This window comes from Anoplolepis gracilipes, chromosome 17 (genome assembly GCF_047496725.1).
Source record: "Anoplolepis gracilipes chromosome 17, ASM4749672v1, whole genome shotgun sequence".
Classification (NCBI taxonomy): domain Eukaryota; kingdom Metazoa; phylum Arthropoda; class Insecta; order Hymenoptera; family Formicidae; genus Anoplolepis; species Anoplolepis gracilipes.
Genome location: NC_132986.1, coordinates 7019053 through 7040123, shown reverse-complemented (window position 1 = coordinate 7040123; position 21071 = coordinate 7019053). Strand labels below are relative to the sequence as shown.

General features: G+C 32.1%; 2 protein-coding genes across 5 annotated transcripts in view; one reads left to right on the top strand and one right to left on the bottom strand.

Annotated features, from left to right (window-relative positions):
• Bsk (mitogen-activated protein kinase dJNK) overlaps positions 1–21071 on the bottom strand; it is a 148408-nt gene that overhangs the window by 72168 nt on the left and 55169 nt on the right. The gene's annotated exons all lie outside the window — the stretch shown is intronic.
• LOC140675111 (uncharacterized) lies at positions 18370–19922 on the top strand. The gene is made up of 2 exons (XM_072909183.1): positions 18370–18467; positions 18866–19922. Exons 1-2 carry the CDS (start codon positions 18453–18455, stop codon positions 19148–19150), a joined length of 300 nt encoding a protein of 99 aa, XP_072765284.1. The 5' UTR covers positions 18370–18452; the 3' UTR covers positions 19151–19922.

Genomic DNA, 21071 nt, shown 5'->3' with positions numbered 1-21071 from the left:
ATAAAAGTTTTGTTAAAAGCAAATATATTAAAAAATTAAATAAAAAATAAAGTTCTATCATCTATTTGAAATTCTGCAATTAATATGCTCGTATTAAAAGAAAGCCAAACCAAAATTGATAAAAAAAGATTTATATGAGTAATAAGTTTAAAACATCTCACTAAATATTTAAACGTTTCACTCGCAATGTCATGCTACATGTATTAGTCTCTCACTTTGTATATCCCGAATGCTTTCCTTTGACATTCGCATTATAATTAAGTTCGCTCGATGTTGCAGCTGATGAAACTGCGACGGCAAGCGACAGAAAAGCCTCGCCAGTTTAGCGACAATCCTAACTGTAGAAATGTTTCGTCGACTTCGTACATCGCGCGAATTCTCTGTGAACTTCCCTCGACTTTGATGTACAGCTATTCACATTATAACCCCGACCGTCATAATGAATCCCTAACAAACCCGGTCCATTAGGAACGCAGATTCATCTCTCACGAAGATATTATTTCTTTCGAAAATACTAATCAAATTTACCCTTCAAATTTATACGTATTATCCAAACTTATTCGCATTGCTCAAAGTTACTCGTACTAATCGGATTTATTTGCAAGATGCTTGAATTTATTCGTATTATAAAAGCGATTTCTGAAATGTTTGCACACATGTTTTACGACAAGGCCACGTCGTCGTAAAACTCGAAAACCGGCGATATTCCGCAGAAACTTTGAAAACTGTTCACGCATTTTTCCCAAGCAGTTCTAAACGGCTATCGAAAGTCTAAAAGTCATTTTCCAGTGAAACTTCTCAACGAGACTTTTCTTCAGAAACTTTTCTGCCGAAAAAAATCTCTCATTTAAGTCAAGTACCTGTTTCTAAAAATTCACATATTTTGCAAAAAGATCACGAGAAATTTTACTATTTTTAAATGTAACATAAATTTTACTTTTTATTATAATGCATTATTTAAAATCAAGAGTAAAATTTTAGTATAATATATGTTTTTAAGATTATGCATTTAATTTGATAGATTTATAATAAAAAGTGTATACACATATTTTATAAGTGTGTACGTACACACATGTTTTCACTTTTTTTTTAAGTATTAAAAATATATATCAATCTTATTAAATTAGTATTCAATAAAATTAAAAGATATAATTAGAAATTATAAAATAATAAAATTCAATTTAAATATTTAAAACACTTCAAATAAAAATTCGATGAATAAATTATATCGAATTAAAAAGAAATGAAAGTAATTAATTTTTATAAAATTACAGTTATGATAATATGAGCAATTTCTCCAACGATAGAAAACTTTTCCTATTTTCTCTCAAATTCTTGCAAATGATTTTAAAAGTACTGCTTTGCATTCCTTGGAAAATTTCGCCAGCTTTACTGCAAGAAATGTAAATGTCAGTTACTACTTGCATAAATCATCTCGTGCGCATTAGAAAATCGAGATATCGGTGGCGATGCTAACGGCGCCATTCGGCAATGCAATCCCGGTCATTAGTGTATGCATCGCGCGATGCATCATCGCGAATAGCGCGATAAAGCCGCGGACAGACGCGGGTGCAGTAAAAGCTAATGCATTAAGACCGACAAAAAGCTCAAGCTCGTCAACACGCGCGGTTACTCTACACGCGTCGCATCGTAACATAAATATCTCGGCCACGTGGTCGTTGGGTGGTCGACTTCTTCGCGGACGAACGGATCCCGTCGCGTTCTCCGTCCTGTCTTTTCGCAGCGATAACGATTAGAGATTAATGGCGACGAGAACGTAAGCGTCGTAAAATCCGCAAATAAGCCGGTCTATGTATCCTATTTTCGGAACGTCGTTAAGCTCTGATTGCTTGCACGTATAAGTATCGCCGAATATTCAATCCCGTTGACGCTTTTTCTGACAAGTTGACAAACTAATTTTCCCCCACGCTACATTATTTTTAATATTATTTCGCCAAATTATTTCATCATTTATTATAAATCTGAAATACATTTTTTCCTAAAATAATAAAATTCAAAACATTGATTGATATTTGCGCATTTATCATAATTAGAGTACAAAAATTGAATTTATACTATAAATTATATTATATATAATTCACAATAAAATTTTAATTGATTACCACTCATATATGCAGATTTATAAAAATATATATGTACACTAAAGGCAAAGATTCATATGTAGATTATGTTTAAAAAGTAGCGGAAAATTCTAATAAAATGCAAACTGCCAACAGTTTTAATATATCAATATTTCCAGTTAGTATAAAAACTTTCGTTAACAGCGAGTGCATTTTAAAAAGCTATTTCGAAAGTACATGCAGTAACGAGATAATCGCTGGCGCCGAGTTGGCAATTTTGAAACGGTCATTAAATTAACGTACTCATTATTGTTTGATTGCTCTTTAAACGTTTCTTTAAAAATTAAAAGAAAATGAATTACACATGCTGATATTTTTCTTTAAATATCGTGAAATGTAAAGTGCTATTAAAAATAAAAATATTGCAATAACAATTTAATATTCTTATATTATTCTATGGAAATCGATATGTGACTTTACACGCAAATACAAATGATGGATCTATCCTAACATTATTTCTTTAAAATATCAATAGAAGAGACTATAGACTTCTCTCATATAGACTTTACTTACTGACAGAATTCAAAATTTTATAAACTTCTTTATGTCTCCTGATCTCTACTATGTATAGGGATATATAGAGATATATAGATATGTACATACATCTACATTTTCCGTCGACGAATCTCATATCCTTCAACATCTGACACATCAATATTCCAATTGTACGCGCACAAAGCCATACACACATATGTACACAGACAAACGCATACACAGATACATTTATTGTATTCTGAATCTTTCTTTTTCAAAGTACTGAAGAAAAATCTCGTAAATAGTCGAATTAAATCCTTCAAGATCTTTTGAATTAAATTTCTCCTTTTCTGTAATAATCTTTCCAAAAAGATCGCTTATGAACTTTTATTGCAATTTGGAGTCAATTTTCTTTTAACAAAAAATTGAGATATATAAGCAATTAAAAATGTATAATTTTCTTATTAGAAGTTTCGAGAATGTAAAATAATTGTCTAATAAAATGTAAAATAAAATCTCGTATATATTCTTTATTCAATTTTCTTAATTTTAATTTGAAAATCACTCAGAATTATTAAGATATTAAATATTAATTTCAAAGTAGCAAAGAAAAATCGAATTTAATTTAATTTTTGTTAAGTTCTTCAAGAAATCTTTAGATAAAGTTTTCTTGGAATCGTTTTGTATATCCCATTCATAGTAAAGAATTTGAAATTTTATAAGATTCTTCATATTCTTTCAATAGACTTCATCACACATATCCATAGGAGAACGTTTTTCGACGATGAGAGTCTCATATTTTCCAACCACCGGCATAGCAATATTCCATCTGCACGTACAGCGATGCGCCCTGACTTTTCCATCGAAGAAACCTTGCAGCGAATTGCTGCATCCTACCAGGTATCGTATTCTTCCAGCGGAGAAATCCTCTCGAATTCTTTAACGCGTTCCTCTTTCCGGCGAGCACTTTTCGCATTTCGATAATCATGTAAAAGTCGCGTTGCATCAGACGGAAAAATAGCGACATACTCGGTTTTCCTTCGCTCGAACTTCTCGCATTATCGACACGCGGCGTCGTCATCCTCGTCGTCGGGAGTTTACTTCAGTTTCGTCGCGATTCGCTTTTCCGAGAAAATAGGACGCCTTCTGCAAGATATAAAGAAGAAAAACTTCCTTGTCCTAATCTAAATTTGGCACTCGCCAATTTAACTTTATTCGACCGGTAGATTACTAAGACGAGTCTGGACAGAAACTCTCGGACTTAACCAGTATGCTATTTTCCTAAAAGTCTTCTTCCGATGGCAGGTACGGTTTTTATTTTCTTCACACACTGTTCTATTTTTAATTAAAAAGCGTCAGATAACAATATTGTGGGAGCATTATCATTGGATTACCTTAATGCTATCTATATATAATACATTTAAATAAAATTAAGAAATCTCTGCTTTGAAAACAAGTTTTAAAATTTTATGCAAATAATGATTTAACACTTATCTTTATTAATTGATGAGATATTATTTTATATTGATTTTTTAATGTAATATAATATAATAGTAAATTTAAAAAAAGATATTTTATAAGTTTTATAATCAAGCACTTTTGTATATCAATATTGATTATTGATACATGATTATTTTTCACTGATATCTCAACAAAACGTATCAAAAGTTTTTACCGGCTTCAATCACGAATGTTTCCTGAATTTCTTAGATAAGCACAATATATCTCACGTGTTCCAAGAACGTTAAATCGATTATAAGCAGCATTAAGATATTGCATGCGAATGTGTCTGATTACAAAATTCCAAGACCACAAGATAAAGATAAGATAAATGGCAGTGTCGGTGTGCTATTAGTACTTAATATATTGTTGAGAATCGAGACGATAAGCATCTCTCGTAGCATCCATATTTTATTTTCTTTTATTTTATTTTTTTGTCACAAGTTGTCGATCTTTCTCAATTCGAGAAAAATGACAGAGATTTCTCGTCCAACTATCGAGATGCCATCGCTTTTAGCTTCAGCGAGCTACCATAATCTTCCCATTGACTGATAACGCGGATAATGTATAGAACGATATGCGTTATCAAACAGCTTTGGGGTGTTTTGGAAGTCACGCAGTTTTGTGAAGCAAGATAACGGAACTGAGGAAGATTACGAATATATTTCGACGTAAATATATCGATAATTCAAACAATAATTACAATATGTCAATGTTCAAGTATTAATAATTTTGGCATCAATAATTACAATATTTCAAAATTTATTATAAAGATTGTCCGGTAATTGGTGAAAAATCTGCTAATGGCAGATTCTTGAGATCATTTAAAGATGACTTTTCCTCAACAAAAATGTCGAGGCATCAATAATGCCCAAGTTATAAGCGATTGGAAAAAAAATGCTTTTCGCAAACTAAACTTTTTGAAGTTAAAAAATTACCGAAACCACATTCTTCAGTTAATTTCAGATAGAGTTAAATAGAATTTTAATTTAAGACTTAATTATAAAGATATATAATGATAAAAATTGAAAACTTGCAAAAAATGATGACGTCTCTCGATATTTTCGCGAGGAAAAATCGACTTCAAATAATCTCAAAAATCTGCTATTAACAGGTTTTTTGTCAATTACCGGACATCCTGTATATTAAGGTTTATTGGAAGAACAAAATATTAATTTAATATTTAATTATCAGTCAAAATCCAAGGTCAAAAGAATAAGAAATTGGATAAATGGCGCAAAATCAGATTTTTACTAAAAAGGAAAATCGATAAAGACAAATTTATAAAGAAATTTGTAGTCGATAGAAACTTTTGTGATTTATATAAACTCCAAATTTGAGAATATTTTTAGAGATATACTCTCAGCCGCGTTATTATTTACATGTAGAATCACTAGGTTCTCAACGAACACATCGCGACATTATTTATACATCTACTGTTAAATGTCTTCAAATGTGACAGATTGTAATATTATTAGGAGTTAAAAAAATAACCAATTAAATACATTTTCTATTCGATAAAAATATATTCGTAGCAAATGTCACTTACCAGAACTGTCACTTGAATCATTATACCTCTCTTTTAATCACGTTTACTATCATACGACACCATTGTATGCTTTAAAATCACCTTAATCCTATACAAATTATCAATTACTTTTTTATAAACTAACATTTTACATCACTTACATAAAATATGTTCGCAGATTCCTTTATTTACTACACGATAGCACAAATTCATAAATTCAAACATTTCATAGATATTCGTATTTTACTTAAATGTTAAATGTCAGTAGCTGGTATACTTTTAGAGTAACAAAATCTAGAAACATTTTAGAGAAAAAAAGTGAACAAAATTTATTTAGGATACTTTATTCTTGAGCCGAATCTAGTACAGCCACAGAAAATGAGTAGAGCAACAACAAATTACCACAAAAAGAATCTGCTTTTATTTTTATAAATTTTTTTGAGTGGCTGTGCTAACTTTATACTTTAGCCAGCATAGCCATCGGTTTTTCAGAAATGGGTGAAGCAATAAAATCTGCAAAAGAGCAATAAAAAAATACTAAATTTCTGTGTAGGTTTTATTCGAAGTGGCTGTGCTAGCTTAATATACGTATCGTATCGGATTATCATCTCGCATAGAGCTTCGCTTTATCTTTCATGAAAACCGGATGCGACTCGCTCTACGACAACTGCCGACAACAGTAATCGATCTATCAATGTCTCGCGTCCCGCCAAAGAGTCTCGACGAATTTTCATTGAGTCGCTCGAGTGTCTAGACGTTCAGTAATGTTATACTTAATTTTGTCTCAAATATACAAATTAGAGGTCTGAGAAAAATTGTATCTTTTCTTTATCCTGCTCGTGTTTTAGCTTTATATCAAATTCCATCGCGACGCAGCTAATGACGTCTTTGCGAATTTTAAGAGTGGCGGAGACAAGAAAAGAAAACCGTAAACGTGAAAGGGGGAAAATTTAGGCTGGTGTGTAGGGAGTCGAGAGGCGAGGGATCAAAAGGGGAAGAGAAACCGGGACGACGAGCCGACGGCGGCGCCAGAGGTATTTATACCGTGGCGACCTTTGACGGCCGCGCCGACATCGACGTCGACGTCGCTGACGACGACTACGACAACGACGACGACGAAGACGACGCTCAATGAAGAGCCGTTCATCGAGGCAAACGTTGAAGAAGCAGGGCAAAGAGCGGGAACTCGCTCGACGTCGCGACGCCACTCTAAATGTCATTCGAACGTCAGCGTCGCCGCGATCTGTCGATGATTGAACTAAGCTGCTGAATCTTTTCGAGAAGAAATTAGTATGTTAAAACATTTAATTTTTAAAAAAGTTGAACAATGTATGTATGCTTAATATTTTTATCTCCATTTTTATCTTCAAAATAATTCTTTATTTCTTTATATAAAACTATTTTTAATATAAATAAGATTAAAGTTTGGAATAAATATATATATATATATAAAATGTTAAGAAAAGTACTGTTAAAAAGAATTTTAAGTGTGACAGATTACATAATGAAAACTGAAAATACAATAGAGATACAATCTCCTTATTAATATCTTATAATATTTTATTATTCACTAACTTTTTTGTTTTCATTTAAAAATTAACCTATTCTCGGAAATGTGACCGCTGGGAGACTTTCGCAATTTCAAACCACATTCGTCTTTCTCTATGACAGTTTTTTATATCATTATAATCTTCGACTTAACTTATTACGTCTTCATCTTGACGAGGATTCGTTTAAATAAAAAATTATTTACAGCTTGTCAGGAATATTGGTAATTATCGTCTTTATAAGTTATCGCCACTTTAAGCAATTAAATGTTTGAAATTAAACACAAAAAGAATGTTTCTATACCATCAAAATTATAAGAATTATTATTAGGATTAATTTTGATAATATAGATAATTTTGATGATATAGATATGATAAGAAATAAATGTATCTGTTAAAAATTTTGTAAAAATATGTGACTAATTGTAATATTATGAATAATATAATAATACCACAATAAGGATATTTATAATGCAATACAATATTTGTTATATACTATTATTTTATTGTATGTGTGTGTCTGTGTTGAATATATTCTGAGACTGTTCAATTTTATATAATCTTCATAATTTACTTTATATTTATCTTAAGTATATTTTTAAACAACTCAACTCAATAATTATTTAATAATAAAGCTTTTCGATAAAGACATAATGTTTAGAGCTTGCAATATATATATATATATAAATTAATGTTTGACAATTTATCAAGATTATTAATTAAATTTGATTGTTGTTAATCATCGCGATAAATCGTGCCGACAAAATCGTCTTGTACTCAATCTTAATTAGCAACAGCTCGGTAAATCTTGTGACATTTTCCTCATCCTCTTTCTAAATTTCACAGATAAGCAGCTGGCTTGATTCCGTAGAGAAACGACGAGGGAAGGACGAGTGTGCCATAAGGGGGAGCGAGATTGCGTGCTTTCGCCGGCGAAAGCTTCGATGCTTAATTGAAACTGCCGAGTAAGCGGAGCTCGTATCTTGTGCTTTCGGTCCCGTAACCCTCTACGCCACCGCCTAACCGCGATTTCCGGCGATAAGTACACTCTCGAGACGCGAACAGCAAATGTCCCCATCGGTTTTACTCCTTTGCGTAAAAGACATGCTGAAAAAAATCTATTTATTTTTATAAATAATTTATTTTTATATTGCTCTTTTCAGTATGAGAGAGAAATCAGTGATATCTCTTCGGCAATTTACCTACACAGAGAGAAAGATTTAATAAAATTTATGCTTGAAATAGTCGAAAAAAGCTATTTATTTGAAGAAACTAATAACATTATTTAATATAAAATAACATGTATAATATGGTTTAATTCAACGAAATAATAATTTCTTCAGTCAATAAAGATCATGTTTCGTATGACATAATGTTGTTTGATGAAATGAAATAAATAAATTCAAACAAATTATTCAAACAAATCGTTCTCTCTGTGTATATCATGAAATTTGTGTTTCTCCAATTTTAAATAGACTTTAGAATTTTTTATTTAAAAGCTAGTATTCAATGAGAAAAATATAATATTTGACATTATAATTTGCAAATTAATTATTAGTAGATATATTTCGACTTTTTATTTAAAAAAAGATCTATTTTAAATTTATCAAAAAGATTGGTAGAAAGAAGTAACCCCATTCTGAAGAATAATCTATTTCTGAAACATCACAATATATATTATTGACAGCTTCTTGCTGAGTAATACAAAAATCCTCGATTTCCTTCGCGATTTATACTTCTAACTTACGAAATCCCCTAAGCTCCGTCATGACGAAAGCGAGTGATGTTAAAGTGAAGCTGCGAAAGTTATTGACGCTTTATGAAAACATCGACTGGATCGCGCGTGACGGAGAGAAGTTTACAGTGAATAGCTTTCCCAACACGATGTAGCAGGTGCTGTGGATAATGATGTTGCAAATGCATCCGTGTTTTGTTAATGCGCCTAACTTTTATCCGACAACTTCTAGCCGGTGATTGAATAAAAGATTTAACAAAAACTCGGCTTATAGGTATCTAACGCGAGAAGAATCTACGAAACTTTGTTCTCTTTATCGATCATTAATCTTTACAATTCGTATAACTTGCTAAAATGCATATGCTCGAAATATCAGTAAAAATGATAAATCTTCGAATTAAAAAATAAAAATCGCAGTAAAATATTTGATGTACTGCAATAAAATACTCGATAAACATCAAAGATTAATCTAATATTTTCATTCATATTATTGAGTTTTACCTTTAAACTTTTTAGCATTTTAATATTTAATATATTTCTCAAGATATTATATATAATTTACATTTATTTTTATTAATAAATAAATTTACAATTAATTATACTTTATAATTGATTTATATTCAAAACTTTAAATATTCTTCTATTTTTATTTAATTTTTTTATCAATTTTAAATCTTTCACAATATATTTAGTAATTTTTTAAAAAATTGTTTTTTTCTATTTCACTTTTTTAATCACAATTTGTTTTCGATTAAATTCCAAGTTGTTTAGACATTTTATCATTTTCTTCGAACTTAAACAGATCGAAAGTAATTGTCGAAGCGAGTTATTCTCAATAACTTGATATACTATTTTTTATATATCGATATATTATTATCGATATTCTCGTCTTGCTGCTGCCAGTCCCACACATTTCATTCCTGCTGCACAGCCGAGCTCATAAATTCTGAAACATTTCCCAGTTCGCGGCTGTTGCTGGACAAATGATATTATACTCCGTCGGCCAAAAGCGTCGTGTCTATTTGTAGAACGAATCTGGCGGAAATGATGATGATCGACCATCGGATATAAACATATAGAAATTACATATTTTAAAAAATCTTGAAATTCTCTCGCAGGTGACTTACATCTGTAAAACCTGATCAATAACAAATCTTATTATTGCACGTCTATATGATAATTTCATTAGACAATATATGAATTTGAATGAGCTCTAAAATAGTTAATATCACTTATAATTTAAAATTTCTTATTTTAAATAAAAAAGAGAAGCTAATCCCATTTTTTTTATTCCATTCACTAACTTTTATGTGGTTTTAAAAATAAACGATAGTATTGTGAGAACACAATTTTTAAAACTAAAATAGTGAAATGATAAGTTTTATCGATCTCTCTATAGAATATATATAATATTTATATAACTAAATTTCAAGAATTTCAAACTAACATCTATTATTAATCTTGCTTTCTATTACGCTCTTTTCTGTTACTCCATTCCTTCGCTCACAACTTTAGCGAAATCGCGAGGAATTTCTCGAATGATGCATTTTTCTGCCGCGCAAACACGAATAGAAGCTTCACAGTGGCCCAGTGGGAGATCTCTCTGTACGAAGGTATCATCTCCGGGGACGTCGTCACTCTCGGATTTCGAAAGAGCTTTCTTCGAAGCTCTCAACGCGCAAGAAGCTGAAGGGAAGACGTTTTATAAGAAATAACTGTTCTCTTTCTCTCCCTCTCTCCTCCCTCCCTCCCTCTCTCTCTATCTATCTCATTAATGTTTCTCTTTCTCTCTCTTTTATGCGATTAGTAACGCGACGTCGAATACGACGTGTACATCTGAGAAATCGCACTTCCGCCGAATCATGCGTCTCCAACTGCCGAGGAAAGTATTTTTGGACACGTTGAATCGATGCCGACATATTTCGCGGTCCACTGAAAACCCCGATGCCGCCTCCGAAGAAGACGAACGTTTCGAGATGTGTCAGCGCGCGATGATGCGTCTCTTTCGTCTTCTATAATTGTTCGATGATTCTATCTAGATTTGAAGTTTCTTCTCTAGTTCACAAATACGAATCTGTTACTCATAATAGCTGAATAGTTTATAGTTTTAGATTATAGTGTGTTTCATTCCCTCTTTTCGTTTTTATCATAAAAATATGAATAATTAAATATTGTAAATTCTAAAACAGTCTTCGTTGATATGTGAAAGCAAAAGTATATTTTATTCGTTTTCTTGTTATCTTTTAACAATTTCTTGAATGCCGTTTACACATACGAAGAGTCTTAATTATTATATATGTAATATAACTTTTTAATAAAATATAAATATTAATAATAATATTAATAATAACATAATAAATTAATAATCTTCTTGAAATTCAAAATTAATAATTATTAATAATGTTAAAAACTTTAAAATCTATATCTTTCAAAAAGATTCTTCCAAAATTTCTAAAAATAAAATTGTATTTATTATTCAAGCGTTAAGCAAATAATATCAAAACAAAATTTATTAAATAATAATTATTTCAAAATCTAAAATCCTGCCACACAAATAATAGAAATCTTTTTAATAATTTGATATCAGCTACAACGAATCAGAGACCACAACAGACTTGCGTTACAACAACCAGTGCTTTTAATACGGCTTATCAAGCCGTATGTTGACCGGATGATTTATCTGCCGCAACAGAATCTCTCTCACGAGTGCTTATCTCATTCCATGTCGTATTCGCCATCTCCCTCAGGATAACATTCGGAACAGCAAGGACGAACAACGGTAGGAAACCGTCGGTGGGAAGAGAAAGAGAAGGATTAGATGCGGTGCATTGTTCCCTTACAGAAATCCGGAGGTTCGCGCAATTATTTTCGAGCGACTATCCGACGAACGGAAATTCACTCTGTCATGATGAAACAAAGTCTCTTTCTCTTCCTCTTTTTTCTCTTTCTCTCGAGAGCCTCGAAAGACGAAGGGAGGCTAAAGGGAGGAACGAGGGAGGGTACACATGAGAGAGGGACCCTTTTGAAGCACGCAGTTTCTAGCGTTATCGATCTCGTCCAACCGCTTTTCCGACCTCTGTCCTCTGCACGCACGTAGACGTAAAATCCCCTCACCTCTCCGAGAAACGAGAAGATAGGGTTTCGCTTCTTTGCGGCGAAACCTTAAGCCGCCGTTATTACGACTTTCACTTAACACCGTGCAATTTTCGACCTCCTGCGTTTTGCCATTGTCGCGGAAACCGGATACATTCTCCTTTATCTCTTTCGTAGCTACTTTACTTTCTGATCTAAAAAGCGATTTTGATTTGTTTCTGAGAACCCTGTAAAATATTTCCATTCGGAGCTATTTGACAATAATAAATATTTGCAAAATCGGCAACTTTATTTTAACGAAATAAAAAATTCATCTGTCTCTTGATTCTTTAATTAGAAATAATAAAAATTACGAATCAAGATTCAAACTAAATAATTTTGTTGAAATAAAATAACTTAAAATAAAACTTTGTTACTTTCTTTTTTTTTTCTATAATTGAGAAATTTAATTTATTAAAAATTCGGAAAAAAATCGATATCTTATTTATAACTTATAAATAATTATTTTTTAAATCAATCTAATATTCGATTAAACTGAAATAATTAATAAAATTTCTGTAATTTAATTTTTCCAGAAGAATCGACTCCGAATTGATCGAAGAAAAATCCTTGGATAAAGATGATATCTTGTATAGCACCGGATAGTCAATTTATCTTTTATCCTATCGTTTACTTGAGACGATGAAATATCTATGCTCTCATTCCGAGTTCGGCCATTATCTATAATGAATTTAACGTTAGCTCTCTAGCTCATGGCGAAAATCGATTCGGCACGTGGAGATCTGGATTGTGATTCCGGAGCTCAGTACCGATAGGTATTCGATTAATCAAGGAATCAATGTCAATCGACTTTCCTGTTTGATCGGGAAAACGATTGCAGATTTCAGCAGCACAAATATGCACGAAAATTAAATATCGGCCGTCTAGCGCTGTCGTTGTTTACAATAAAAGAGTTGACTCTTGACATTTATTTTAAAAAAACTCTAAACCCGGTTTATAGAGGCACCGAATCAATCCCGTGAATCGATTCGTTCCAAACAACTATGTAGATTATTCATCATCACTCTTGATCTAAGATAATCCCAACATTGCAAACTTTCAGATTTGACCCGAGAGAGAGAGAGAGAGAGAACAGTCAATTATAAATTTTTTCAATTAAATTTCTCCAATAAAATTGCGAATTTGAAGAAATATCAATATTGTTAACATTTATCAAACAAAAAGCAATATTTGTCAGTATTTATCTGAATCACTCATCAATATTATCCTTTCTTTCGACAATAAATTATGTATTATTGCAGTTGTCGCTATGCATATTCGACATTTATGTATTAATTTATTGATATTAAAGTAATCACACATATATTGGAATATATTAATATTAAATTCAGTTATTTTATCCATATGAAATATAAAAATATTATTTTCCTGAATATTTATGCTCTCCAAAAACCCAAGATGAAAAATCTATCTATTCATTTAAAATCGTATTTTTATCAGATAGATAGTTTTTATACAAGCAACTTGTATATGATTCGATTCCTGACAAAAATCTATCGCAATTTTTTTTTCACAAAGAAACACGCGTGACAGAATTGAGATATGCACGTTGTATAAGGTAACAAGTGTAAGAATAGGTTCCTTTTAGACTCTTCTTGCATTTTCTGCTCAGTCGCTCGTCTGGAAGTACAAAACAAAACGCAACTACGATTTTGTAAAAACAATGGCAACAAAGAAAATAGCACAGAACAGCCATTCGTGAAGAATCGGCATATACCGTCTACCATTAGTTGAAAGAGATAGAAAGAAAGTTAGATGAAAGCGACAGGAAAAAGATGCGCGATGGAGAAAAGAAGAAAAAAGTGATACAGTGGTAATTTGCGACAATAATGTCGCAATTAGAGAAAGATCTCTAAGAAAAGTGCGAAACAATGCTGCTATTCTGCCGATTTTCCTTGTAGCGTGACTTCCATTCCTATTAATGATGATACACAGTCTGTTATTTAAAATCATATATGTCGAAAAGAAGTACGTCAAAAAATCAAAAAGATATGAGAAAGATATTAAAAAGATATTAATATTAATCCAATATTTTCCGTTATTTTATATTTTATTAGAAAAATTTTAATTTGTGTATATATTTTATATATATATATATATATATATATATATATATATATATATATGTATGTATTTTACATAATATTGTAATAGGTTTTTTTTATTTTTCATAAATATTTAACATTAATAAATTAAATTTTTTTCTAACAGTCTTTTGTGATTTAAAAGTACTGTAATATCTGATTAGCATCCCATGATTCTATATGTGAAACATTATATATACATTCGACCGTGAAACACACATGTGCTTGTATTGAGAGCTTACACGGGTCAGTTCATGTAACAAGTATGACATCGCAAACAGCGCGTGCAGCAGCGACATTACGTATGCGGATTACATCAGGGACACCGGACTGCTTATGAGACTTAGAGTCGCTACTAGAATTTAAAATGAAAAAGAGAGACTGGAGAATGAAGTAGCGATGAAGTCGAAAAAATTGTCAGGCCAATTACTAGGGTTCGTAAGTAAAAAAATTTAATTGTTATAATTTATAATAATGCGAATTTGTCATTTATATAATAATATCTTTTTACATTCTAAGATATTGTATTGTCAGAATGAAAAATTAGAGAAAAAAGAAATACTCAGAAATATTTATACAATATAATTAAGAGATTTAATCTTATTGTTAGTAATCTCTGTTGTTTCAAGTTGTAAGTAAAAAGATTATTTTAAAGCCTTAATTTTCAAGAAACAAAACTTTTCATCATTAATTAAAAAATATTTTTTATTATCTCTTCTGTCACTATTACTACGAAACTACATTTAATATTCAGAATTCTTTCCAAATTTCATTTCTTCATGCAATCTCTATTTATCTATTTTTAAAGAACCGCATTTTTTAAAAACTTGACAACACTTTTCTTTAAATAATTTAATTTATGACGAGAAAATTATATACAACATTATTTCTGTCTCCAATTTACTCCGAATGGCATTGAAGGGAATTTAAATCGACACTTCAAATGTATAGAAATTTCTTAGTCGCGTCGAGAAAAATAATCAAGTGATAAGAGGGTTAGCTCTCGTACGAAATAGCGTAGCTTTACGCTTGTGCTTTAGAGTTCTTTTTATCTTCAGTTTACGGCACGTTCGTTAAATAGCCAATCATGAGGATCTCTCGGGACGACTAGAAGGAAGCGAATGATTGACGGATTTTTCTCTCTAGTCGAGATGATTATTTCACACACATTGTTTACTGTTACACACGCGTAATTAGTTTTTATGTATATTTGTGTTGAGGGAGCAGTAAATATATATAGTTATTAATATATTATTTTTATTAATTTATCTATATAAGTATATATTATTAAGATTATTAATTTATGTAAAACGCGAGCATAGATGTCATAACTTTTATAATATAATTTTTATATTTCTACACGTTCAAGAAAATTTTAGAAAATAAGAAACATTCATTTATAAATTCCAAATACTTGACACTTGTAGATTTGTGTGATCTTCATGATAAACTGTTTAGCAAAATTCTTAAAATTACCAAAAATTATTAATTTTAGATAGATGCTTTTCGAAATGCTTTCTTTCTCTATTCGAGAAATAGTTCACCTTGCAAGTATTTTATCCGTCTCACTATTCTTTTGCCATTTCATAAAGAACAGTAAGCGGAAGAATAAACTTCGAGGCAGCAAATATAAATGAAATCGTAATAATCTCGTCGTCGCCGCGGCGGCGAGTGTTTCAGCGAAAATTATTCTCCACAGCATCCGGACCAACGAAGCGGCCCGGTATGCTAATACCAACGCGACGCGGATAAAAATGCGACTCGCAATCAACGTTTATATGAAAAACACTCGGCCGCCATCTACCTCCGGCATCTACCTCCGACAAACCGCTCTCGACCGACGTTGTCATCACTCGAGCGACGTCGCGATATTACTCAAGTCTTGCTTTCGCGAGCGAAATCGAGCTCCCGCTCCCCTCTCTGCGTCAACTTTCGTCGTCGACTCGAGACTCGAGAGTGGAAAATAGTTGGTATTTCGGACGGATAATGCGACGCGATGGCACCCTCTGCCACGTTCCTCCTGTCACGTCCCGCTTATGCGACTTTTCCGCAGATTCTCGTCTTCTTCGCTCGTTCGCCTAAGGGCGGCTTTTTCAAATTTAACAAAATAACCGAACTAATGGTCTGTATTAAAATACTATCACATATAATATTCTATCCTTTCATATTCTCTCATTCATTATAATGCATTTTTTGTCAGAACTTACATTAAATCATATTATAAAGCTTTTGTCATTAAAAAATTTATCTCTCCATTAAATGTAATATTAAGTATAATGCCTGCTATAAGATTATATAATATACAGACTTCCCTAAAATAAGTGTAAAAACGAACACATTGTCTCTTTCATAATTATAGTCTATTATTTTTTAGCGCAAGAAATTGTTAATGATAATTTTTTAAATAAAAGTAGATTCTGAACTTGACGAAATAAAACATTAAATATCTGATTGCACGAATCCTGGGACGCATTGTACATAGATGTTTTTATGTTATGATAGAATATTGTATCCGGATGTTAAAAAGGCAATTATCGACGATAAAGTACGATTTCGGTAATGCTACAGTAATACTTTTTATCTCTAAAGCACACAATGTAACCGTCGAGAACAGGCGCTCATGAAAAATTGGCCATCGTCAGTGAAAAGAGTGTAACGTTGTGTTTCCAGTGCGGCAAGTGGAAACTTGAATAAAATATGATTAACGACGCGGATCGTTACTCCTGTGCCAAGTTACCGTAACTACTGTGTCGAGTAGCACATCGCGTGTGCTTTTCGTCTCCCGCTTTAACATTGTCACCGTACAAAACAATTTCCAATGGTAAATCATGCCAAGAATTCTTCAGAATTCTTGCGTCTACAACTACACTGCCGAGATATATTTTAATGGCAAATTCTTGGAGAAATTCGAAGAGTATTCTCCTGAAAACTTTATAAGCTAATCAATAATTGCCCGTGATAATTATCCTTTTCTATATATTTAGCATTAAATATCCTAGATATCGAATTTTAAATATGTACATTTATCTAAAATTAATTAATAAGTATGACTTTATTATCTACATACACACACATTTATAATTAATAATAATAATATTAATATTTAAAGTACAATGTATTGATTCTCGAGTTATAAATTAAAAAATTCGTGTTAACTTTTCGTTAGAAAAAAAAATCCGGTTTAGTTTTCCATTCCGAAAAAAATCTGTATAATCGTATTCGTATCTGAGACATCGTATTTACGGATATAATCGTCCGTAGAGAATTCCGCTTTTCGTAAACAATCGTAGCCTAAAGGCTATTAACTCACAGTGAGGCTGGATCCGTAAAATCCGATCTGGCAAATTGGATTCTATTGGATTCTATTGGATTTAGGATTTTCAGGCGCTATTAGTGGCTCTGCGAATTCTGTCCAAACCCAATGGTGCACGAACAACACGGGAACCATCTGGGCTCCGTGGCCGCGAACGGGGTCCGATCGGATACAAGGCCAGAATAGCTAAATCGTAGCCGCGTCATGAAAATTGCTGCGACGAGCGCGACGATCGTGCGGAATATCAATGAGAATTGGGGATGTCGTGTTTAGCCGTGCATAAATTAAGAAAGTATCGATACCTTCACTCTTTCGAAAAGACGACATAAATAGTGCGACATAATTCTCTACATAAATAAATGTTATTAATGTCATATAAATCTCATATATTTCTTCATATATATTATTTGTACTGTCGTATTATAACATATGTATATACTCTACACGTTACTCATGTTATAATATGGTAAAAAATATTAGCTTAAATTAAAATTTCACTAAACGTTTTACTATTACGTAAATATTTTTAAGGAAAAGCAAGAAAAATTTCAAAGTTTAAACAAATTGCATTTATCTTCAAGTACGTTAATAATATTTTATTCATACAAAACGTTTTAATATATCGATACTACAAAACTGCAGATTTGATACTACATGCGATAATCGACCGACGGCAACGAAAGGTTCTTGCGCTTCTCTGTTTGGACAGCGGCCAAGGACGGGTTGCTCAACTCCGATACTTGCGTTTAAATTCCCGATGATGTTTTCCTCCCTCCCTCTACGTTCGACGGACAATGTCACGAGGACAATAATTGTTATGCGTGATTACGCGGGTCAAAAACGATAATTGCGAATCGATGCACGTACGATTGAATGCGTATAAAAGTGCGCCACCCCAAGCATCGAGCATCAATCGATCTTCGATCTTCGAGCACTCCAAAGCTTTCTGATTCTCTCTCAACTCTCAGCCTGCAGACATGAAGTGCTTCGCCGTGAGTAAAACGACTGTAATCTTTCCTCGTGATATCAGTGCTAGTATAATAATTGAATAACTGATTTTTTGGCAGTAACATTTTGTTACTACGCAATTTTAATTTATGTAGAAATATCAAGCCGAGATGGAAAAGAAAAAAAGAAAATATATCTCGCGTCCTCGTAAATGACAAAAATTTAAACAGAATTGTGAAAATTGAAAATTTTCAAAATTTTTCTACTCACACTTTCTCTCTCCGTCAAAAAATTAAAAAGATAATTTTATTGTTTCTCAACGTCAAATAAGAAAATTTACAAAAATTCGTTTTGTGGCTTTATAAATTTTTTTAAAGAACGTAGGTTGAAAACTTATAACACAGCAAAGGTGACTTTATATGTTTTTCTTTAATATTCTTAGGTTATCGCTCTTTTCGCCCTGGTGGCTGTTGTGGCTTTCGCGGAGGCGAAACCCACCGAAGCAGAGTCCATCGAACCAGCACAAGCCGAGCCCATCTCGCCGGAAGTGGCTAGGGACAAACGAGGGTTGCTGCTGAGCGCGGCTTACACGGCCCCGATCGCTTACAGTGCATACACCGCTCCAGCCGTCGCTTACTCCGCATACAGCTACCCCTATGCGTACGCGGCCTATTCCAGCTACCCCTACTATGCCGCGGCCTACAGAGCGCCCTATTACTTGGCCTAGATACGCCGAGCAACTACACATAAGCCCGAGGGAACACACGAAACTATTCGACCGACCAGTCAGCCTCTGATCTTACAATCCAACCGACTCTGATTTTGCAACACGACATCACTCGCGACGCGATCACGTAAGATAATTCATGAAAAAAAATCTGTCAAGTGAAGTCTGGATTTGTTTTCGTCAAATATTCAAATTATTTCTTTTAATTACTGCGTCAGTTAATATTGTCATTCAACATAGTTGTGAAATAAATTAATTGTTATTTATTTAATTACTGAAAGAGAGATATTGATTTATGAAATACTTGAATATAGTCCGTCTTGAAAATATTATCGATCACTTTTTTGCAAAATTATTCAAGAGTTATATACAAGTGTGTTTAAGCGTACTTGGGCACGCAAAAAAATATCGCCATGATTCAAATAACCATTTGTATGTATGATAGAACTTTTAAAGGGATCACGCAAATAAGCAGGAAGCGAGCCGTATTAAGAACGAGTATTATCCGGATGGAGTATCTTATTTCGTAAAAGGTTGCTAGTAATAGCTCTTGCAGTTGTATCTACATGCAGTTGTATATATATTATTCAGTCTAGGAACAACTTGTAAGTTTGTACCGTGTATCTAAAGTACGCTTATTACATTATTACACGTACACACGTACGTACACATGTACGACATCTCTCTTACTAAATAGCTTACAATTTATGTGAAAACAAAACGGACCATCCACCATCTGAACTTGTACGAAGAAAATATTCGCACACAAAACGTGATATTATTTATTTATATATATATATATATATATATATATATATATGATTATTTATTTTCTAAAAAATAAAAAAAGCATTAACGAAGCGTGATCGAGAATTTATTTTTCTGTATATATCACACTTATGTATATCATACTGAATCACATAATTCTCTGAAAATACCTCGGTTATATTATCATGTGCAAGTATTATATTCTATTGATACTTTGTGTAAATTTCTGTGAATCTGAATTTCCACGAAGAAAATATTCGCAGCGTGATTCTTTATATGTCATCACGTAAAATATTAACAAAAAAAATTGACGAAACGTTGCTAATTTTTCTTCGTGTATGTGTACCTTATGTAAAGTATTATTATTCTCTATTTATAAACTCTATATGTAATTTACTCCAGAAAAAATATAATCCAATGCAATATTCAAAATATTTTTTTTTTTCCTTATTATCTTGCAAAAATTATTTGTAAAATTGATGACGATATATTTTTGCGATTTTTTTCCTTACAAAGATTTAAAAAAAAAAACAAAGATAAAATTAATATTTAATATTATAAAAAATTCTGACGTTCCGTCGGGCTTGGTTTTTTAAATTAAACTTCATTTTCCAGTTAATTTCAAGCAAACCAGACGAACAGAATTTTAATCAAGGTATGTACTTATCATCGGAATATTTAATATTAAATAGTTATTAAACTTGGGTAAAGGACTACAGAGTTCTACAAGCTGCTGAAGTTTAATGTAAGCGCAAAAATATTTCTCTTGGCCTACATGTCGCAGGATGTTACTCTTGTAGATAGAATTGTACCCTTGACGACAACGAATGCATTTTTAAGCGCACGCCTTTAGTAAGAGTTTAGAGGTACTCGCGGGAGGACATTGACGCAATGTGTTGCAAAGAGAACCACAAGGAAAGTTCTTATACGAGAGGCTCTCGAGTCTTCAAAGTAGCATTTAATGCCATTTTAAAAATATAAAAACATCGAGTTTATTAATTATTTTCATTGTATATAAATACGAAAGCATTATGCTCTATTATTTAATCTATTTTCTTTGTAGTGTCTTAACGTTAAATTTTCTTTGTAATGTCTGGATGCAAATTTTACGTATAGTTCCACCGGTTTTACATATTACTTTATTCGAGTTTTT